The sequence below is a fragment of the Rhineura floridana genome, chromosome 4 (genome assembly GCF_030035675.1).
Source record: "Rhineura floridana isolate rRhiFlo1 chromosome 4, rRhiFlo1.hap2, whole genome shotgun sequence".
In the NCBI taxonomy this organism is placed as follows: Eukaryota; Metazoa; Chordata; class Lepidosauria; order Squamata; family Rhineuridae; genus Rhineura; species Rhineura floridana.
The window spans coordinates 211,356,667-211,379,878 of record NC_084483.1 but is presented as its reverse complement, the minus strand read 5'-3'; the positions used below and the strand labels follow the sequence as shown (position 1 = coordinate 211,379,878).

Below are 23,212 nucleotides of genomic sequence, written 5' to 3'. Positions count from 1 at the left end.
GGGCGGGTTTTCCTTCACCCGCCGCCGCCGCCTGCACGGAAGACTCAGTCAGGGGAGGAGGGGAGGGGCAGCGGGTCCCGCTCTTTGTTCCAGCTCCGGCCGGTAGGGGGCGTCGGTGCCGCAGTCGCCGCCACCGCTACTGCCGGTCCAGTCCTCGGTGGAGCGCGGCGAGCGAGTGCAGCTCGTGATGGCGGAGCGCGGCAGAGGCGAGGCCGGGGAGACCCCCGCGCAGGTATGGACGCCTTTGACCGACGGTGCGGTTGGGTGGGTGCTCGCCTTCTCCGCCTGCTTTGGGGCTTGTTGACGCTCCCTCTCCCTCCCTCGCCGCAGGCGCCGGGGCTTCTGTCCCACGAGGAGAAGCTGCAGCAGCGCAAGGAGAAGAAGCTGCAGAGGAAGAAGCGCCGCGAGGCCGAGAAGGAGCAGAGGGCGGCCCCCGACTGCGGCCTCACCGGAGGAGCCGGTCCCGGGCCCCACCAGCACCCGCCGAAGACGACGACGAAGCTGCCGTCACCAGGTCGGGAAGGCTGCCTGGCTGGCTATCCGGCTCCTGACCCCCTGCCCTGGTCTCGGGTGCGCCCTGGGCTCCTGCCCGGCGTGGCCGCCCTCTGTCTCCCTTTGCCTGCCGCTGACCTCTTCCTCCTTGCAGGGCCGGAGCCGTCCGCGCCGGCGGCCGCCGACAAGGCGTGCGTCCTGGGGAAAAGCAAGGCCGAGCTGCGGGCGGAGCGCCGGGCCAAGCAGGAGACCGACCGGGCGATGAAGCAAGCCCGGAAGGGGGAGCCGGGCCAAGGCGCCGTACCGGCCAAGCCTCGCCTGGCGCCCAGCGAGGCCCAGCCAGGTAGGCTCTGTGGGAGGGACCAGGCGGCCTCCGAGCCAGCCGGCCGGGATCCCCTGGAGCCTTACCCTTCTCCTTCCTTCCTCCCTCGTAGTGGTGAAGCGGCTCCCAGAGCACGTGCAAGTGGACGACCCGGCCGCCCAGAAGAAGCTGGCCAAGAAGCTGGAGCGCCAGCAGGTACGGAAGCCCTCTGTCTGGGGGGGGGGGTGACACCTGTCCTGCTTCAAGGAGTTTTCTGTGGCTGCTTTTGGGTCTCCTTCTCAGGCTTCCACCCTAAATCAGGACGAGGGTGAATTGGGAGGGAGGGAGGGAGGAGTAGCAACAGCATTCCTGAATGGCTTGGGTCAGGGTTAGTGGTTCCGAGCATGCAAGGATGGTTGTTTTCCCTGTGTTTGGAATGGGGAAACTTGGAAGTAGGGTTGTGCCCTGCTCCCCTGAGAAGGGTGGAAGGGGTTGGCTGCCCTCATGGCACAGAGGGGATGGACCTTTCTGCTTGGACTCTAACCCGGCCCTCCATGCCCTACTTCGCCTATGTGGCAATTGACTTTTCTTGTTGGCGAGGTGTTAAACGCCAGAAGACTTCCTAAGTCGAAAGAGCAGCATAAAGTGTTGTGGGTGAAGGCAGGCGGCAGCGGCTGGTTGCTGGTGGGCAAGCACTTGCTTTCCGCCCCTACTCCTGCTGCTCTCCATCCCTTCAGGTGCCTCTGAGGCCAGATTATGGCGCCAAAGTCAGCCTGTTCTCCCATCTCCACCAGTACAGCCGAAAGGAGTTGCTGACACAGCAGATGAGGTGGGTGCCTGCTTGCATCTCTTGGGCAGGGGGGGGGAGAGCCCACTGGAGGGGCTTCATCTTGACAAGTCTGTGAACTCAGAAAAGCGGTGCTGTGCTTTTCACAGTGTTCCGGGGAAGGGAAAGGACCACAAGAGCTTTTGCTGTTGCTGGGGAAGACTTTTTTCAACACTAAATTTCCTAGGTTGTTTACGCTTCATGCTTTTTATCCTTAGAACTGTTTCATTTTCTCTTCTTGCTTTTGTAGGGCCCTTGCATTGATGTTGTGCTGCTCTGTGTGGCTTTATGGTGGCTTCTTCTGATTTTGCAACAGGACTGTTTTTATAGTGATAGGAAGACAGAGGAAGCTGCCTTACACCGAGGCAGATCGTTAGTCTGTCTAGTTTAGCGTTGCCTCTGACTGGCAGCAATGGCTGTGCAGGGTGTCAGGCAGTAAACGGTCTCTCCCAACCCTTCCTGAAGATGCCAACGAGGGTTGAACGCTGGGAGCTTGAATGGAAAGCTGGTGCTCTACCATTGAGCCTTAGCGTCACTACTGAATTTGTATTTTATTAGTTTTATTTGTTTGCCACTTGGAGAATATAATTCTTGGAAGGTTAATCCTGTAGTTTCTCCTGCCATGTTCTACACAGCAAGAGGGCGTGGAAGGAAAAGCTCCTTCTTGCCTGGATGGTAGCCTCCAGCAAAGGGAAAACTTCCACTGCCTTCTTTTAGGATCTTCACTTTTATGCAGTACTTGAAAAATCAAGTTTTCTCTTTTAAAAAAATTCATTCTGCTTGAGTTTTCGTATGTTTTTTTAAAGTTATTACGTGCAATGGCCAAAAGTACCCATTTGGCAGGGAGTATCTACACCTTGTGTGGGTTTGTTTACTTCTAGTCCTTTGCTAGTTGCTTTTCAGGGCAAAGTAACATATGGGCAGAAATAAAGCAATAGAATCTCAGGTAGAGTATGAAGCTCTGAGTGGACACAGGCAAACAGATGTGTGAGGGCAATGGAATTAGATCACCAAAATCCTCTTACAGAAAAGCAACAGTTAAACACAAGTTTTTCATGGTTTTTCCTAAAAGGTGTGCGTGTGTGTGAGAATAACATATAATGGACTTTGTTGTTCCTCTGCAGCATCCCAGCCTCTGCCATTCACCCTGCGGTGGTGCGTTTAGGCCTCCAGTATTCTCAAGGCATCGTCAATGGATCCAATGCCCGCTGCATTGCCCTCCTAAGGGTCTTCAAACAGGTGCGCGCTGGCTAAGGGGAGGCTTCGGGGTCCACTTTTCTGGCTGTAGATCTTTCTAAACTGCATGGATGGGAGACAAAACAGCACATGAGGTGAAGAACAGCCGCGCCGTGATCATATCACTCCAGTGTTAGAAGATCTACACTGGTTACCAGTTGTTTACCGGGCCCAATTCAAGGTGTTGGTACTAACCTTTAAAGCCCTATACGGTTTCGGCCCAGTTTATCTAAAGGAGCGCCTCCAACATCACCAAATATGCCGCCTAACGAGATCGGCCACTCAAGATCTTCTCTCGGTCCCACCAGTAAAAACAGCTAGGCTGGTGCGGACCAGAGAGAGGGCTTTCTCGATTGTGGCCCCCACCCTCTGGAATTCTTTGCCCTATGATCTCCGCCATGCCCCCTCCCTGCCAAGTTTTCGTCGAGCCTTGAAGACCTGGCTTTATAAGAGTGAGGTACAGTGCAGTAAATTACCCTAACTTTACATACGCCATTGTGCTGGCATCGTCTGTAAACCCCTAAAAGGCTTTAGGACCAAGGTACCTCCAGTGCTTCTCTTTTTTTTTTTTTACAATAATTTTTATTCAAATTTTCATAAAACATAGAAAACAAAATCATAAAACATTCAAAGACAAAAAACAAAACAACAAAAATGATTAAACAAAAAAATAAAATAAAATAAAATGTTGACTTCCCATTTGTCACATATCAAATCAGTTATAGGTCTACAATATATAACAATCCTGTCTCTTAAATCATATTATAAAATCACTTTCCTCCAGTAGTTATCTTAATTAATCATCAAATCTCATAAACATTACTTTATTCTTTCCACAAAAAGTCAAAGAGAGGTTTCAATTCTTTAAGAAATATATCTATCAATTTTTCTCCAAATAAACATGTCAATTAATCCATCTCGTTAATAATTATAATAATCTTATTGTCATAACCATAGTCCAAATAAACATTTCGATTAATCCATCTCATCAGAATCTGTTAGGTCCAATAATTTCAATAGCCATTATTCCATTATCCCTATTAGTTCCATCTTCCATCTTCAATAGTCCTGTTAAGTCCAGTAATTTCAGTGTCCAATCTTCCATTATCAGTATTCCATAATAATCTTGCTGTTGTAGCCATAGTCATATAATAAGAGTCTGATGGGAATTTCCTCTATCCCAAATATTTTCTTGCCATCCATTCTGAATAAGTTGCTGAAATACTGTTGTAAAGTCATATCTGTGTTCTTCTTTTTTACAAAATGCACTGGCTCATCTCTTAAGAGTTTTTCCATTGTCACATGGCTGCAGTTAATTCCATAGATTTTCTCTATATCAAGCTCCATCACATCATTCCAGTCCAGAAGATTATCCAAGCCATTGATAACTTTATCTCTAATATCTTCATTAATTTCTTCAGAGATAACGTTAAATTCCAAACAGTAGATTTTATTTCTAAAATCCATAAACTCCAGATCTTTTTCCAATTCCACATTTGTTCCAATCTCCAGGGCTTGTATCTTCCCTTTATTTTTTCTTTTCTCATCTCTGATCTCATTCTCCTCTCTCACAGGGTCCCCTATTTCTTTAAGCTCCTGCGTCATTTTGCTCAGTTCAATTTTCAGCTCCTTACTACCCTGTCGCAGGGTTTGTTTCGTTATCTCAATCTCATCCATTATTTTCTGAAACATAATTACTTCCAGATTCTCAGCCACTTTCTTGATTGCCATTTTTAAAACCACGAAAACAAAGCAAAACAAAAATAAAGAAGAACCACTTCTTATTTCAGCAACAATTGGGTTAATATTCCAGGCTTGATGACATCACAGTATAAACAGAGCAACCTGTCTTATCTCTCTTGTGCAAGAATGCAAAACAAATTTAGTTCCCAGCATCAAAACAGTTAGTGGCGTCGTGAAGAAGCAGATTCGTCAAAATAAAATAGACCAAAAAGAGAATAGTCCCAGACAATATAATATTCCTCGGAATAGAAATCAGGAATAGAAATCCCTCTTCTGTTTATTATCTTTAGAATGCACTTCCAGGACAGCTTTTTGCGACAGAAACAGAGATAAGCTGTTAATTTCGTGAATAACAGAGAAGAGCTATATCTCACCCAGAAGTTGTCCAAAGCCGATCAATCTGACAAATCTCCTTTTGCTGCAACAATTTAAACCAAGTAAAAAAAATAATAGAAAGAAGGGTGCTTGCCTGTTAGTCCGTTCTCTCTTTGAAGAAAAGATAAACGTATCGCTTAAGCAGATAGAGCTTGTTAGAAAGTCCGTCCGGCATTGTTGGCTGGACCTTATCTCATAAATTAATGAAATCCAGTCCTCCCAACAAAAACAGGCTTTGAGGTTGATCTCTACGTTTCTCCCTGCCCGGGAGAAATTTCATCAGTCAAAAAAAAAAATGTTCTGACTGATTTATATCTGAATAAGCTTCTTTTGAGGCGGGAGCCCGTCCCAAAAGCAGGCACAAGCGAAGTCACCCTTCCCGGAAGTCCCTCCAGTGCTTCTCTTAAACTCTGCTTTGGAAGCCGTTCTTTTAAGTTCCCTCTTCTGTTGCAAGTGAGGCAGGTGGTGACTGAAAAGAGCTTTGCAGTTCCCTCCCTAGCAAAGTTCAACTGACTGTCCTTTTCACTCCAGGTAGAAAACCCTTTTTTTTTTTTTTTTTCATTTTCCCACATCTCCTGATTTCTTTTGAAATTGATTTTGTCTGATCACATTATTGCTGGTGGTGGGATGCTCAGAGAACCACAGAATCCAAGAATCCTACAAGGCCATCAAGTCAACCCCTTGGTCAGTGCAGGAATCCAAATTAAAGCATCCCTGACAGATGGGCTGTCTGGCAGCCTCTTGAAGGTCTCCAGTGTTGGAGAGCCCACCACTTCCCTAGGTCATTGGTTCCATTGTTGTACCGCTCTAATAGTTAGGACGTTTTTCCTAATGTTCATTCAAAATCTGGCTTCCTATAAGTTGAGCCCATTATTCCGTGTCTTGCACTCTGGGACGATTGAGAAGAGATCCTGGCCCTCCTCTGTGTGGCAACCTTTCAAGCACTTGAAGAGTGCTATCATATCTCCTGTAAGTCTTCTCTTCTCAAGGCTAAACATGCCCAGTGCTTTCAGTCTCTCCTCACAGGGCTTTGTTTCCAGCCCCGATCATCCTTGTTGCCCTCCTCTGAATTCATTCCAGTTTGTCTGCATCCTTCTTACTCAAGATGAGGCCTAACCAGTGCCAAATAGAGGGGAAGTTTAATTTAATTAATTAATTTGGAAATTATACTTCTGTTAATTCAGCTTAAAATAGCATTTACATTTTTTGCAGCCACATCACAGTGTTGGCTCATATTCAGCTGGTGATCAGCAACAATCCCAAGATCCTTCTCACATGGAGTATTGCTGAGCCAAATATAAGCCATTTTATGTGTGCATTTGGTTTCTTTTTCCTCGCTATAGAACTTTGCAGTTATCCCTGTTAAATTTCATTCTGTTGTTTTCAGCGCAATACTCCAGCCTATCAACATCCCTTTGTTTTGTTTCTGTCTTCCAAGGTATTAGGTATCTCTCCCAATTTTGTGTTACCTGCAAATTTGATAAGCATTCCCTGCACCTCCTCATCCAGATCGTTCATAAAAATGTTGGAGAGCACTGGGCCCAGGACCAAAACCTGCGGTACCCCACTCATTACCTCTCCTAGTTTGAGAAGGAACCATTGATAAGCACTCTTTGAGTATGATTCTGTAGCCAACTGTGGATCCATTTGATAGTTGTTCCATCCAGCCCACATTTAGCTAGCTTTGCCGATCAGAATATCATGGGGCACTTTGTCAAAACCTTCCCTGATGTCGAGATACGTTACGTCCACAGCATTCCCACAGTCTATGAGGGAGATTATCCAACTAAAAAATGAGATAAGCGGAGTTTGACAGGATTTGTTCTTGATAAATCCATGTTGGCTCCTAGTAATCACTGCATTGTTGTCAAGGTGCTTACAGACTGACCATTTTATAAACTGCTCAAGGGATCGATGTCAGGCTGACTGGTCTGTAGTTCGCAGGTACCCCCTTTTGAAGATGGAGATAACATTAGCACTCTTCCAGTCATCTGGCACTTCATCCATCCTCCACGATTTCGCAAAGATAACAGACAGTGGTTCTGAGAGTTCTTCAGCCAATTCTTTCAATACTCAATACAATGCTGGTCATCAGGCTCTGGATATATTTATTTATTTGTTTGTTTGTTTGTTTCATTTATAGACCGCCCATAGCGAATAGCTCTCTGGGCGGTGTACAAAAGGTTAAAATACAAAATATGACAATAAAATCAAGCTACACACAATAACGTTATAAACATTTAAACATTTAACAGTTAAAATGCCTGGGAGCATAGCCAGGTCTTAACCTGGCGCCGGAAAGACAGCAGCGTAGGCGCCAGGCGTACATCTTCGGGGAGGCTGTTCCACAGTTCGGGGGCCACTACAGAAAAGGCCCTGGATCTAGTAACTATCCTCTGGGCTTCCCGATGAGTTGGTACCCAGAGGAGGGCCTTAGATGCTGAGCGAAGTGACCGGGTAGGTTCATAGCGGGAGAGGCATTCCACAAGATATTGCAGTCCCACACCGTGTAAGGCTTTATAGGTCAAAACCAGCACCTTGAATCTGGCTCGGAAGCAAATAGGTAGCCAGTGCAAACGGGCCAGAACAGGTGTTATATGCGCTGATCGGCTAGTTCCTGTCAACAATCTGGCTGCTGCGTTTTGCACTAGCTGGAGTTTCCGAACTGTCTTCAAGGGCAGCCCTACGTAGAGCGCGTTACAGTAGTCCAGTCTAGAAGTTACCAGAGCATGAATAACTGAGGCGAGGTCATCCCTGTCTAGATAGGGACGTAGCTGGGCTACCAGCCGAAGGTGGTAGAACGCATTCCTCGCCACCGAGGCCACTTGTGCCTCAAGAGACAAGGAAGGATCGAAAAGAATCCACAAGCTACGAACCTGTTCCTTCAAGGGGAGTGTAACCCCATCTAGAACAGGGTGAACATCCACCATCTGGCCAGGGAAGGCACTCACCAACAGTGTCTCAGTCTTGTCTGGATTGAGTCTCAGTTTATTAGCTCTCATCCAGTCCATTATCGCGGTCAGGCAACGGTTCAGCACATCCACAGCCTCACCTGATTCAGATGAAAAGGAGAAATAGAGCTGCGTGTCATCAGCATACTGATGGCAACGCACTCCAAAACTCCTGATGACGGCACCCAGAGGCTGCATGTAGATGTTAAAAAGCATGGGGGACAAAACCGACCCCTGAGGGACTCCACAATGGAGAGTCCAAGGTGTCGAGCAATGTTCCCCAAGCACTACCTTCTGGCGATGATCCGCCAAGTAGGAGCGGAACCACTGCCAAGCAGTGCCTCCAACTCCCAACTCCGCGAGTCTCCCCAGAAGGATACCATGGTCGATGGTATCAAACGCCGCTGAGAGATCAAGGAGAATCAACAGAGTCACACTCCCTCGTTCAAAGCGTTTAGGTATTCTTTGACCATTTGTCTTATCAATCTCAAGCTCAAATCCTGACCCTTCAACTTCACGTTGCTAGGAAGGTCGTAGGCCCTTTTTGGGGGAGAGAAGACTGAGCCAAAGTAGGAATTCAGCAATTCTGTCTTTTCTTTGTCATCTGTTATCTTTTGCCATCCTCATTGAATAGGTCTACCACCATTTCCTTTCTCTGTCTTTTATTATGGATGTTCCTGGAGAAAGCTTTTTTGTTGCTTTTAGCATCTCTCACTAACCTCAGCTCATTCTCAGCTGTAGCCTTCCTGACGCCATCCCTGCAATTCCATGCTACCTGTCTGTACTCTTCCTTTGTGGCCTGGCCTTCCTTCCATTTCCTGTATGTGTCCTTTTTCATTTTCAGGTCATCTCTAAGTTTTCTGTGAAGCCACACTGGCCTCTTCTGCTGTCTTCCCCCTTTTTCCTTGACGGAATTGTTTGCCATTGTGCCTTTAGAATTTCCTTTTTTAGAAACGCCCACCCATCTTGAACTCTTTTTCTCATTAGGGTCGCTTGCCATGGAAGCTTACTTACCATTGTTTATTAAAATCAGCTTTACTGAAGTCTAGGGTCCGCGTATGGCTCTCTTAGCTAATCAGAATAACATGGGGCACTTTGTCAAAAGCTTTGCTGACGTTGAGATATATTATGTTCACAGCATTCGTACAGTCTACCAGGGAGGTGCCCAATCAAAAAATGAGATAAGATTAGTCTGACAGGATTTGTTCTTGATAAATATGGCTACTCTCAGCTTTTGCTTCCTTTAAAATCAAGAAATCAAGTATAGCGTGGTCACTTTCCCCCAGAGTTCCCATAACTGCCTCTTCATCCATGAAGTTAGAATGAAGTCAAGGATAGTTGATCCTCTGGTTGTTTCCTCCACTTTGTGTAGGAGCAAGTTACCTCCAACACAAGCCAGGAATTTTTTGGAGGGCCGTGTTTGGCAGAATTTGCCTCCCAACAGATATAGGGGTAATTGAAGTCCCACTTTACTGCTATATCATGCCTCCTTGAAACTTTGGCAATTTACTTCTCAAAAGTTTCATCCTCGTCTTCTCCTTGATTGGGCGGTCAGAAGTTGACTCCCAACCACCATGTTCCTTTCCTTCCTTGCCCCACTAATTTTCATCCATGCCTCGAGTTGCTGGGAAGCAGCATCTGCCTTCGTCTCTTCCCAGTGGGCTTCTAGTTGGGGACTCTTGTTGGGCACTGCTGGAAGCCGGCTGCTGGACTAGACAGGCCGGCCTCTGCCTGATCTGGCTTTTTGGGGTGCCTCTTGTCTTTGTGTGGGTCCTAAGGCCAGCCTTGCCAACTTGCAGCCACTCCTTTGGTCTGTCCTTCAGGTGATTGGGGACTACACCACGCCAGCCAATGAGGAGCTCTCACGGGACCTGGTGAACAAGCTAAAGCCTTCCATCAGGTGACTGGGAACAAGGGCTTGACCCCTTTGGGGAGAAGGGCAGGCAGCCCTGGAGACTGGGCTGATCGCCCCTTTCCTCCGCAGCTTCCTGAACCAGTGTCGGCCCCTGTCTGCCAGCATGGGCAATGCCATCAAGTTCCTCAAGAAGGAGATCTCGGCATTGCCTGCCTCCATGCGAGAGGAGGAGGTGAGTTTATTTATTTATTATTTGATTTATATCCCGCCCTTCCTCCCAGCAGGACCCCAGGGCAGCAAACAGAAGCGCTAAAAACACTTTAAAACATCATAAAAACAGACCTTAACATGCATTAAAACAGTTCTCCAACTCCTGGGTGGATCTGCACTGGTCATGTGGTCCATGATCCAAGATGGGCACCGTCTCTCCCTGCCACTCCCCCTTGCCCTGTGGCATTTAGTGTTGGCTTATCCTGGCATAAATGACCAGCCCTCCCTGGGCATACCTTTGGAGTCATAGCCCCTGCCTAAATGGGAGGGCATGACTTTGGGCATGACATTTCTCAGTGCCCTCCAAGGGGCTAGCTGGGGGGGGGGTCCTCCCCACTTGGAGCGATGAGAGGAGCAACACGCAGCAGGTTCCAAGGTGACCAGGCTGCCCATCTCCCAACAACAGGCCAAGCGGGTCCTTCAAGAAGTTCTTGACAAGTATGAGCAGGAGAAGATTGTCCTGGCAGCCAAAGCTATTTCCAAGTCTGCCTTAGAGAAGATCCACAACGGGGATGTTATTCTGATCTATGGATGGTACGGAGACATGCCTGGGTGGGGGGCAAGGGGCAGGAGCTGAGCTTCCCTTGCTGGGCAGCCACTACCGGGCTCTGATGGAAGTGCCAGGGCTGCCCTTGTCCCCAAGGAGGCTCCTGAGCTGCCTGCCAGAGCTTGCCTACATTCAGGCCCCTGCCTGGCCAGTGGCAGCTTCTGCAACAGATCAGTGTCATTACGGGCTGTGTTTGAGTGGGAGATGGTTGGAGGGGGCGGAGCCTTCCCTTTGGGGCAGCATGGGAGGGGCCTAAGGGGTCCCCCCATCTCCTCGCATGTGTTTGCCTGGCAGCTCTTCCCTGGTGAGCCGCATACTCTGTGACGCCCACAACAGTTGCCACCCCAAGGGCCGGGCCTTCCGCGTGGTGGTGGTGGACAGCCGCCCACGACTGGAGGGCCGGGAGACGCTGCGCCGCCTGGTGAAGCAGGGGATCCGCTGCAGCTACGTCCTCATCAACGCCATTTCCTACGTCTTGCCTGAAGTGAGGAGCCGGCTGGGCGGGAGTCTGGGAGTGGGATTGCTGCTGCTCCTCCAGCCCACGACCCCCCACCCTTCCCAGGGTAGCCCCACACAGGCTGTGCCTCTGCCTGCCGTGGCAACTCCTGAAGAAGGCTGGGCCTGAAGTGGGCCGGCATCAGCAGCTCTGCTTGCTCCCCTGCCAGGTCTCCAAGGTGCTACTGGGAGCTCATGCGCTGTTGGCTAATGGGTCTGTGATGTCACGGATGGGCACCTCACAAATCGCACTGCTTTCCAAGGCCCACAATGTACCTGTCCTGGTGTGCTGTGAGACCTACAAGTTCTGTGAGCGCGTCCAGACTGACTCCTTTGTCTCCAATGAGCTTGGTATGCTGTGGCCTTGTGGAGAGGGGTGTGCGTGCGTGTCCAACGATTGTCCTCTAAAGAGAGAGACTGGTGCTATTTTCTGCTGAGTCTTTCTCCCACTTTATCTGCTGAGACCATGACGTGTTAGAGCACATTTGCCTTACGATGGCCCTGTGAAGTAAGTTAAACTGAGAGAATATGATTAGCCCAAGACCATCTGGTGAGCTTTTGTTTGAATCCCTGCCCAGCGTCAATCTCTGAACATTTTTTTTTTCAGAGAGTAGCATTGGGTGATTATCTTTCAGCCCCCTGGCAGTTGTGCTATGGGGTGCCGCAGAGTACCATCTTATCCCCAATGCTGTTTAACATCTATATGAAGCCCTTGGGAGCGGTCATCAGGAGATTTGGGGTGAGGTGTCAGCAGTACGCTGATGATACCCAGCTCTATTTTGGTGTAACATCTGAAGTCGGGAGAGGCCGTGCAAGCCCTGGACCAGTGCCTGGACTTGGTTGTGGGCTGGATTAGGGCCACCAAACTAACTGTCCTGAAAAGATGGCTTGCGCTTCCCCTGAGAGAGCAGGTTCATAATCTGGGGGTGCTCCTGGATCCATCTCTGTCACTAGAGGCCCAGGTGATCTCAGTGGCTAGGGGTGCCTTTTATCAGCTTCAGCTGGTAAGACAGCTGTGGCCGTTTCTGGACCAGGATGGCCTGGCCACTTCTTGCCCATGTGCTGGTAACCTCCAGTTCGTACTGCAATGCGTTCTCTGTGCAGCTGTCCCTTGAAGTTCCTCTGGAAGCTTCATCTAGTGCAAAATGTGGCAGCTCAACTGCGCACTGGGGCAGAAGATGGCCACCAGGCTATCCTGCTGCTGCTGCTGAAATAATTGCACTGGCTGCCCATTAGCTACAGGGCTAAGTTCAAGGTGTTGGTTTTGGTTTATAAAGCCCTATACAGCTTTGGACCAAGATATGTGAAAGACTCAAGAAACCAGTATTCCTGTTATGAAGACCTTGGCTGTTGCAATAGTGCACTTGTTTACGATGCTGTGCTTGATGTGTATGTGTGTTGAGGAGGAGCGTGTGCCTGTTAGGTAGCATGTTGGGATTGGTTGATGCTGGCAATGATGTTGTGGGTGGGTGTGTCCTCCACTGGGCTTGGGCACTTTCTGTTGGCTACAGCCCCTCCTAGGTTTCATTAAGGTTCTTGTTTGGTGTACAAAGCCCTATACAGCTTGGGACCAGGATACCTGAAATATCATCTTACCCCTTATATCACCAGTCGATCACTGTGCTCTGCTGGTGAGGGCCTCCTGCAGATACCATCTCATCAGGAGGTCCATTCTGCACAACATGGGAAGCAGAGCTTTAGTGTGGCGGCACCAACACTTTGCAATTCACTTAAATATTAGATGGGCACCATCTATGTTATCTTTTCAGCGCCCACTGAAGATTATCCTCTTTGCAACAAGCCTTTTAAGTAGAGACCTTATCCCAGTCTGCATCTGTATCGGATTTTTTCTTTTAAGACGTTTTAATTGCTTTATCCTTTGTGTGCTTGCCGTGGTGGGCTCCATTGGGAGGAAGGGTAGGATACACATTTAATAAATTAGTAAGTTGTCCTAAGGAGGGTCCCAGAATATGTGCAACCCACACCTTATGTGTATGTGGGGGGGGGGAGCAGTCTGCCATTGCAGTAAGCAGTGTGGGGGCATGGGGCGTGCCGGCCAGCCGCCCTACCTGACCCCAGCAAGGTCTTGGCTGCCTGAGCACCTAGAACTGGAGGCTGACCACTAGGAATCTGAAGCTGTTTCTTGAGGCTGCCTCTGGCTCTCTGCTGCTGCTCCTGCCTAGAAATGCCTTCTACTGAATCAGGCCATTGGTCCATCCAGCCCAGTGTTGGCTCCTCTGAATGGTAGCAGCTCTTCAAGGTTTCAGGCAGGAGTCATTTTGCGGAGATGCTGCTGGGATTGAATCTGGGCACTGAGCCACAGCCTTTCCCCTCCAAGAGCCTGGGCAGACCAAGGGACTTCCTGCCCTCCTGCAGCCCCCCCCCCATCCTTTGTTTCTGCCCCAGTGCTTAACCTTTGGAGGGAGGCAGGAGGAAGCCAGCCTCTGGGGAAGAAGAATGGGGTGTCTTGCAATTGACCCAGGTGTTGTCTCCTGTGCCGTCTGCAGATGACCCCGATGACCTGATTGGGTCGAATCCGGGGAGGAGCCCGCTGGCCGGCTGGCAGGAGAGCAAGTCATTGCGCCTCCTCAACCTGGTCTATGACGTGACCCCCTTGGAGCTGGTGGACCTGGTGATTACAGACTTGGGGATGATCCCTTGCACCTCCGTTCCTGTTGTACTACGTGTCAAGAATGTGGAGCAGTAACTAGGGGGAGGGGAGGGGAAAATAAACCTGTGCATGCCCTGCTCTGTGCCTCTCGTGTGTTCCTGTGCAAAACAGGATGGTGAGCAAAGGCCCCAGCTGGGTACTGCATTTTTGAGAAGAGCAGTCTCTGCTGCATCCAGAAAGGCTGGAATTAACTATCCAGCCTTCCTAAATTGGGGGGGGGGGCAGCAGCAGGGCAAGCGTTGATCACAGTTGATGCTTCTGCGGGACAAGGCTCACTGTGGGATCTCACTGGAATCTGCGTTTCTGCCAGGGAGCGTTCCCCTCACCCTGACCCCTTGGAACTGAGGGCAGAAGGTCCCCTGGCTTCCTCCCTCTGCCAGGAGGGCCACTGGAGCTGCCTCCTAGCCGCTCTGCAGCCTCTGCTCGGGCACTCCCTGCTGGGCTCCAGGGCAAGCTGCCGTTGCTGGGGGGTCAGCCCATGATTGCTGCCTGGATGGAAAGCTGGCCTCAGCTTTGGTGATGGTGGGGGGCGAGTGAGTGTGCTGCGCGGCATGCAGGTTGTCCTGCAGAGAGGGCATTCAGTTCTGGTGAGGAGCTTGATGGCTGAGGCAAGGCCAATATGGGGCAGGGAAACTGGCTTTCTTAGAGGCGTTTGGATAAGAGGTGCAAATCGGGGCGGGCTGGGCAGGAGCGTTTGGATTATCTCGGGGTTGCTCACCAGATGGGGCTAAGCAGAGAAGAGCCAAGAGGGGGCGGGGGTGAAGCTGCACGTTCGGGTAGGGCTTACCCGATGCCTCCAAATACGGTGCCTGGGGGGGGGGTATGAGGCTGATGGCGTTTGGGTCGCAGCTTGCGGCGGGCCCCCTGCGTGGTGTGCAAATGTAGCATGTTCCAGGCACAACCCCTGCGGCATCAATTACACATTTGTGTTGGGAAGCAAGGGAGGGGTCGTGGGTGGGCGGAGGTGCCAAAGAAGGGGGCTTGTTCCGGTGGAAACGGGGGGCGGAGAGTGGAAGGCAGAGGCCCCAGCGGGAGATAACGGCGTCCAGGAACCGCATCAGCCCCCGCCGGGGTGGTAGGAGCTGGAGGGCACCGCGCCGGCACCTCGGGCCCGTCATCGCCGGAACCACCGACCCCTTCTGCTGCGAGCGAGGGGCAGAAACTCCGGGGGCGCAGGGAGCGCTCTGGGCCCACCAAGCGCTGCTGACCCCCGACGGCGGAGCGAGGCGCCCTTCCCGTCTGTGGCTGGGCAGCCGGCGGGATGCTGGGCTCGGGCGGGCAAGTTCGGCCCTTCCCGCCGCCGAGGTCTCTGCAGGACTGAAGAAGCGCCGCGCGCGACAGGGGGCCGCCGCCTTCGAGTGACTGCTGGGGGGAAGCAGCGGCAAGACCGGGGAGGGCGGGCGGTCTGCGCCGCACAGAAGCTTTATCTATTGATCTCAGGGAGACGATCTCAGGGAGGCGAAAGACACGAACTTCCTCCGCCATAATAGATCTGTGGAATGAGCGGCTGTCTCCCCCTCCTCACGAAGCAGGGGAAGTGACGTTTCCGATTTCATGTCACGGGGGCCTCTCCCTGCGAGCCGCAGCTCCGGGCAGCGCAAGGCAAAGCAACGCCGAGACCTTCCGCTCTTCCTTCCGCTCGCGGCGCTCCTTCTCGGGCTTCAAGCGCCCTTAAGCACACCGGCCGGTCAGGATCCCATCATGCTCCGCGACGCCACAATCTGCATCCCGCCTTAAGTTCGCGACTAGGAGAGCAGTGTAGGAAGTGACGTCAGGACGCACTGGTCATCACTGTGAGCCTGTGGCGGCCGCCATCTTGCCTGCTCCTCTGGCCGGGGACCGGCTTCCGTGACGAAGAGGTGAGGCGATGCACGGCGACGGGACGGGCTGGGCCTGCCGCGGCCGCCGGCGCAGGCTCTGGCGGGCAAATGGACGCCCCCCCCCGCAGGCAGGACGTTCAAGAGCCTGGTTCGAGTTTCAGCTTCTGGGCCGCGGGGGGCGGGGCCGTTTCCCCCTTGCTTAGATGCGATTCTGGCCTCGCTGGGCGGCCTCGGCGGCTGGCGGCCTTCCTTTGCCCCCTCTTGATGGGCGTGTGTGAGGGAGCGGGACGGTCTCTGGGCCAGCGCGCGGGCTTCATGGTCGGAAGGTTCAGGAGCCTCTGGGCAGGGAGGATGGGAGCCTGGAGCTGGCGTGGCCCTCCGGATGAGGCGGCGGCTGGACTCCGGCTCCCACCGGCCCCTTCAGCCAGCACTTCCAGTGGCCGGGGATGAGGGCAGCTGGAGAGCCGCACACAGGTTCCACCGCCGCTGCCGTCTACTGACTGCACCAGGGAGTCCCAAACTGGGTCATGAAAGTCACTCAAGTGATCTGCAGCATGACTGCGGGTTTCTTGGGCATGGTACAACCGTTACTTTTAAGTTTTCATAATGATTTTAACTTAATTTTACTTTTTTGTTGCATTACAATTTGTACTCTGTCTATTTCAAAGTATTATACAGTAAATCTAAAAAAGGAACGCATGTAAGAAATAAAAGAAGGAATGGATGTACAATTAAAAACCATGCAGCATATAGTACAGTGTATTAGAATTGCTGCAACAGGCAGAAAAGTCATCAAGTGGTCCACCAAGACCCTCAAGCAACATTCAAGTGGTCTGTGGAGGGAAAAGTTTGGGAACCCCTAGACTGCACCATGCTGGCTTTAGCAAAGCTGCTGCCACTGAGCACCTTAAGAGAGCATATGAAGCATCAAGAAAAATGTTCTATTACCCTTGTAAAGAAGCCCACCAATGGTGCTAATCTACACATTTTCACAGCCTGTGTTTCCATGGGGATTGTGGAAGAGCAGGCTTCCAGCACTCCCTCCATGGCCAGCATGGAAACACAGGCTAATCACCTTTTAGCAGGAGGGTAAAATAAGCTGCTTTTTACCTAGCAGGCTGGTGGAAGAGGGACAGAATGATCCACCCCTCCTCAGTATCTGAAACAGGAACCAAGTAGGCTGCCACAGGAGAGGTGAAGCAATCCATTCCTCTATTACAAGTCTACATGAAACTTCTGGTCACTTAAAACTAGTGCCAAAGCCCCAGATTATGCCAAATAAATATAATATCAACTGTTATTTTATGTCACTTCCTGTTTGGAAAACATTTTAATGTTTTGTTTTGGTTCCATGCCCTTCTTGCAAGGTAGGCCACTGTTTATCCCTTTTGCAAATAGATATTGCGGGCTAGAGTTCTTTTTCAATTAATCCAGCCCAGCCCCACATCATCCTCCCTCCAAATTAATCTGCACTGCTAATGGAGTTAATGCATAGCAAGCAAAGTGACCCACCATAAAGATGCCTAATGTAATGGGTAGTTCACAAAAACAATTCATATAACACAGAAGAAAGTACATCAAGCCATATCCTACAGAAGAAAATAGAAGGATGTGAGCGTGAGCGCAGCAGCCTCTGTTATCTCACTATCCAACCTGGCACGGTGGGGGTAGGAGGATTATCCCTTGTCTCTTGAACTTTGAATCCTTTCCAGGTTTGGAACATTTTCTCACAAGCCCTTTAGGTGTTCAAATCCCTCAGGGATGACCATGATAGCTCTGATCCCTCTGCCACCAGCTCCATCTCTGTGTAGAGTTTAGAACAGGTGTGGGGAACCTTGGGTCCTCGAGGTGTTGCTGAACTACAACTCCTGTCATCCTTGGCCATTGGCCATGCTTATTGGGGATGATGTCATTCAGCAGCATCTGGAGGGCCAAAGGTTCCCCACACCTGGTTTAGAACCTTGGAAGATCAGGTTTCCAAACAGTGTGAGGATCATCCGTGAGCACAGAAAGGTCTCTGCTGCTGCAGCAGGCTACCTTTCCTGGAGGGGGTGGACCCAATGGCCTCACCCTGGTCTCCCCCTCATGCGGAGTGATTGCACGTGGAAAGAACGGCTGAAAAGGCTGTGATGTCTTGCGGGTTCTGCTTAGAACAGTACTGTTACTTTTACCTACCAATTACATCTGAAATTATTTTGTTCTCCCCATGGTTTTCCTTGTTGCTTTGCCTCTCTCTCTCACAGGCAGGGCCTGGTGAAAGATGGGGGAAGTTGTACCTGCCTGAGTAACTGTGGTGCCTTCATGGAACCTTGCCCTCCACCAAGCTGTGCCATGGGGATAGCCCGGACAGACCAAGCAGATGGCGGTGCCAGCCATACCCTCTGCGTGGAGCCTTGCTCTAGGGACCCTTGCTGGGGTGGGCAGAGTGATGCCACCACAGAAGTGCTGGTCTCTCCAGGAGCAGCGTGCTTGAGCGAGGCAGACACAGCAACAGCCCGCACTTTGGAAATCTGCCTGCGGGAAGAGGGGCAAATGCAGCAGAGCCCTTCCTGCAAGGAGAGAGGCCTGGAAGATGCCGAGGGCGAGCTGCCTCCTAAGCAGCTGAAGAGGCAAGCGGAGGAGACAGGCCATCTGAAAGCACTTGGTATGTTTCTGGGGGCCTCGTTGTTGGCGGAAGTTTTTGTGGTAGTGCAAGACACAGGGTAGTAGCAATAATAAACAGCAGTCTAAGTGCAAAGAATACTTTACTGGTGCGTTCAGCATACAGCATACAGCATACACGGCAGCAACAGTCCCCGACAGCAACAGTTTCAATAGCCTCTGCTCACAGATAACTCCTTCCAAATTTCCCCCACACTTCACACATTTTCCCCTGCTGGTTTTATGGACCTTGAGCTCGTTAGTGGCTGCAGCTGCTTGATTGCAGCAACCTGAGCCGCGTTATCTCCCTTGCTCTGCCTAGGGTTTTCTTAACTCTTTCCTCCCACTTTGTGAGGCCAACTGCTGGCTCCGTGAAAGCCAACATTCCCCACCTGGTATCACAAAGAATCTCATTGTACACATATACAGCAAGGTTTCTATACAGTGTTATACTTTTACACATGTTCTTTTCATGGGTTACATATCATTGATTCAATTTACAATACACAGGTACATTTACAGGGGTTTTAGACACGAGTACAATAGATTACATTGTCATGTTTAGTTTGCCTATGAGCGCCCTGAACCTTTCCTCAGGTAAGGGTTTTGTGAAAACATCTGCTATCATGCGCTCAGTCTCGCAGTAACATAGCCGGATTAAGTCCTGTTTGGCACAGTTCTGCACATGTTGGTAACGAACACTGATGTGTTTCATTCGTTTTGAATGTGCCTCTGAAAGGGCAAGCTGTATACAGGACTGGTTGTCCTCGAAAACAGTATAGGGCTTGCGTATTGGCAGGGATGCGTCCTTGAACAGGTGTTCAAGCCATTCTAGTTCTGAACACGCTAAGGAGAGGCTAATATATTCCGCATCTGTACTAGACACTGCTACCATGCTTTGTTTCTTGCTGTGCCACTCTATGGGGGACCCATGATACATAATAACCATGCTTGAGGTGGACTTTCGGGTGGTGGGATCAGAAGCATGGTCTGCGTCTGTGTAACAGACTAGCTCTCCATCCTTTTGGGATGATAGTATCAGCTGTTTCTGCAGTGACCCCTTTAAATACCGTAATGTCTGTTTTAAACCCATCCAGTCTTGTTGGGTTGGACACTCCACACGTCTACTGAGAATGCTGATAGCATTACATATATCTGGTCGTGTTGTGTTAGTGAGATACAGGAGTTTGCCAATAATGCACCTGTATTGTTGTTGATCAACTGGTACGTTGCCATGGTGTTCCGTTTGGAACCCCACAGCCATGGGGGTTCTTGCTGGTTTACTTTCTGCCATGCCATGCTCAGACAGCAGTTGTTTAATCTTACGTTCCTGCATTAAAGAGAAACTGCCATCATCAAGTCTGCAAATCTCTACGCCCAAGTATTGTGCTACTGGCCCCATCCGCTTAATGTCAACATGGCATTCCAATTCCTTGCCAAACGCTTCCTCTTGCGTTCTATTTTCACATATAAGCAATAGGTCGTCTACAAAGACTAAACAATACATGGTTGTGCTGCCTTCTTTTTTTACGTATAGACATGGATCAGCAATCCCTCTATTGAAACCCATAGCGCAGAGAACATCATTCAGCTTGGTGTTCTAGCACCGAGCGCTCTGTTTTAACCCATACAGTGATTTTTGTAGTTTACATACACGACCTGTGTTATCCTGGCACCCCCTTGGTTGCTCCATATAGATATCTTCGGCTAAGTCCCCATATAGGAATGCCGTATTGATATCATAGTGGAACGCTAACAGTTGATTCATGGCTGCAACCTTTAACATGAGCCTCACTGACTCATGTCTCACAACCGGTGCGAAAACAGCGTCATAATCCTCTCCCTGTTGCTGGAGAAACCCTTTCGCCACCAGACGCGCTTTATATCTAACGTCCCCCGTGTTTGCCCTTTTTATTTTATAGACCCATTTACACCCAATGGCTTTTTTATGCACTGGGGGTTCTGTAAGCACCCAAGTCACATCACTCGAAAATGCTTGGAAGTTGTTTAAAAACACTATATTAGAAGCTCAACTGGAGTGCATACCGCAGATCAGAAAAGGTACCGCCAGGGCCAAGAAGATGCCAGCATGGTTAACAAGCAAAGTCAAGGAAGTTCTTAGAGGCAAAAAGTCTTCCTTCAGAAAATGGAAGTCTTGTCCGAATGAAGAAAATAAAAAAGAACACAAACTCTGGCAAAAGAAATGCAAGAAGACAATAAGGGATGCTAAAAAAGAATTTGAGGAGCACATTGCTAAGAACATAAAAACCAACAACAAAAAATTCTATAAATACATTCAAAGCAGGAGACCATCTAGGGAGACAATTGGACCCTTGGATGATAAGGGAGTCAAAGGTGTCCTAAAGAACGATAAGGAGATTGCAGAGAAGCTAAATTAATTCTTTGCATCTGTCTTCACAGTGGAAGATATAGGGCAGATCCCTGAACCTGAACTAACATTTGCAGGAAGGGATTCTGAGGAACTAAGACAAATAGTGGTAACGAGAGAGGAAGTTCTAAGCTTAATGGACAATATAAAAACTGACAAATCACCGGGCCCGGATGGCATCCACCCGAGAGTTCTCAAAGAACTCAAAGGTGAAATTGCTGATCTGCTAACTAAAATATGTAACTTGTCCCTTGGGTCCTCCTCCGTGCCTGAGGACTGGAAAGTGGCAAATGTAACGCCAATATTCAAAAAGGGATCCAGAGGGGATCCCGGAAATTACAGGCCAGTTAGCTTAACTTCTGTCCCTGGAAAACTGGTAGAAAGTATTATTAAAGCTAGATTAACCAAGCACATAGAAGAACAAGCCTTGCTGAAGCAGAGCCAGCATGGCTTCTGCAAGGGAAAGTCCTGTCTCAGTAACCTATTAGAATTCTTTGAGAGTGTCAACCAGCATATAGATAGAGGTGATCCAGTGGACATAGTGTACTTAGACTTTCAACAAGCGTTTGACAAGGTACCTCACCAAAGGCTTCTGAGGAAGCTTAGCAGTCATGGAATAAGAGGAGAGGTCCTCTTGTGGATAAGGAATTGGTTAAGAAGCAGAAAGCAGAGAGTAGGAATAAACGGACAGTTCTCCCAATGGAGGGCTGTAGAAAGTGGTGTCCCTCAAGGATCGGTATTGGGACCTGTACTTTTCAACTTGTTCATTAATGACCTAGAATTAGGAGTGAGCAGTGAAGTGGCCAAGTTTGCTGACGACACTAAATTGTTCAGGGTTGTTAAAACAAAAAGGGATTGCGAAGAGCTCCAAAAAGACCTCTCCAAACTGAGTGAATGGGCGGAAAAATGGCAAATGCAATTCAATATAAACAAGTGTAAAATTATGCATATTGGAGCAAAAAATCTTAATTTCACATATACGCTCATGGGGTCTGAACTGGCGGTGACCGACCAGGAGAGAGACCTTGGGGTTGTAGTGGACAGCACGATGAAAATGTCGACCCAGTGTGCAGCAGCTGTGAAAAAGGCAAATTCCATGCTAGCAATAATTAGGAAAGGTATTGAAAATGAAACAGCCGATATCATCATGCCGTTGTATAAATCTATGGTGCGGCCGCATTTGGAATACTGTGTACAGTTCTGGTCGCCTCATCTCAGAAAGGATATTATAGAGTTGGAAAAGGTTCAGAAGAGGGCAACCAGAATGATCAAGGGGATGGAGCGAGTCCCTTACGAGGAAAGGTTGCAGCATTTGGGGCTTTTTTGTTTAGAGAAAAGGTGGGTCAGAGGAGACATGATAGAAGTGTATAAAATTATGCATGGCATGGAGAAAGTGGATAGAGAAAAGTTCTTCTCCCTCTCATAATACTAGAACTCGTGGACATTCAAAGAAGCTGAATGTTGGAAGATTCAGGACAGACAAAAGGAAGTACTTCTTTACTCAGCGCATAGTTAAACTATGGAATTTGCTCCCACAAGATGCAGTAATGGCCACCAGCTTGGATGGCTTTAAAAGAAGATTAGACCAATTCATGGAGGACAGGGCTATCAATGGCTACTAGCCATGATGGCTGTGCTCTGGCACCCTAGTCAGAGGCAGCATGCTTCTGAAAACCAGTTGCCGGAAGCCTCAGGAGGGGAGAGTGTTCTTGCCCTCGGGTCCTGCTTGCGGGCTTCCCCCAGGCACCTGGTTGACCACTGTGAGAACAGGATGCTGGACTAGATGGGCCACTGGCCTGATCCAGCAGGCTCTTCTTATGTTCTTATGTTCTTATGTTCTTAAGTGCGCTGTTTCTGCATAGCAGCCATTTCTTCTTGCATGGCTGCAAACCATTTTCCTTTTTCTGTGCTGGGTAATGTTTGCATTTCTTCATAGGTTTTGGGCTCTATCTGCTGCCCATTTCCTGTTACTACGGATACTGTAAAGCGATCCGGTGGTTTCCCCAGATTAGCCCGTTGTGACCGGTATGGTCCTATTCCTGGCTCTGGGCTTTGTTCCTGTTGCTCTGCTCTACTCTGTTCTGCTCTGGCCTCTGTGCTGCTTGTCGGTTCTCTGTTATCAGCCGAGTCAGCTTCTGCACATTCCTGTTTAATTATGGCAGGTTTGCTTTCTTTTTCTACTTCACTGAGCACTTGAGGTTTTACTGCGCTGTCTTGTGAAGCTGTGCTTCCTAGATCTATCATGTCTGAGTGCTCTGTGTCTCCCCATGCTTTATCGTTTGCATAAACACTCCTACTGACAATAACCCTTTGCTTACTAGGCACCCACACTCTGTACGCTCCGCTTTCATAGGCTATTAGGTTCCCCTTCAGTGCTCTTGCAGCTAATTTACCCTTTCTTTGGGCTTTTGGTTTGTTAGCCCAACAGGTTGTGCCAAATGTTCAAATGTGGTTTAGCTTTGGTTTACATCCATATAACATTTCGTATGGACTGCAATTGACTGCCTTTGTATAAAGCCTGTTTTGAACATAGTTTGCATACATTAGGCTTTCAGCCCAAAACACTGAGGGTAATCCAGAGTCATTAAGCATTGCACGTGA

General features: G+C 49.4%; 2 protein-coding genes across 5 annotated transcripts in view; both read left to right on the top strand.

The window, feature by feature from the left end:
• The first annotated feature begins 96 nt into the window (after positions 1-96).
• EIF2B4 (eukaryotic translation initiation factor 2B subunit delta) lies at positions 97-13,840 on the top strand. The gene is made up of 12 exons (XM_061625988.1): positions 97-232; positions 331-514; positions 647-835; positions 927-1,009; positions 1,531-1,622; positions 2,744-2,858; positions 9,748-9,824; positions 9,909-10,011; positions 10,456-10,583; positions 10,891-11,080; positions 11,262-11,442; positions 13,599-13,840. The coding sequence occupies exons 1-12, from the start codon at positions 188-190 to the stop codon at positions 13,796-13,798; spliced, it is 1,587 nt and encodes a 528-aa protein (XP_061481972.1). The 5' UTR covers positions 97-187; the 3' UTR covers positions 13,799-13,840.
• Positions 13,841-14,780: 940 nt separating this feature from the next.
• The window catches only part of GTF3C2 (general transcription factor IIIC subunit 2), a 57,043-nt gene continuing 48,611 nt past the window's right edge, over positions 14,781-23,212 (top strand). For 3 of the 4 annotated variants that reach the window (XM_061625984.1, XM_061625983.1, XM_061625982.1), the window contains exons 1-2: positions 14,781-15,621; positions 17,826-18,226. In XM_061625984.1, coding sequence (XP_061481968.1) covers positions 17,884-18,226 — 343 coding nt within the window. In that variant the 5' untranslated portion in view covers positions 14,781-15,621; positions 17,826-17,883. The remainder of the gene's footprint in view (positions 15,622-17,825; positions 18,227-23,212) is intronic. The other variant, XM_061625985.1, reaches the window with a different exon arrangement.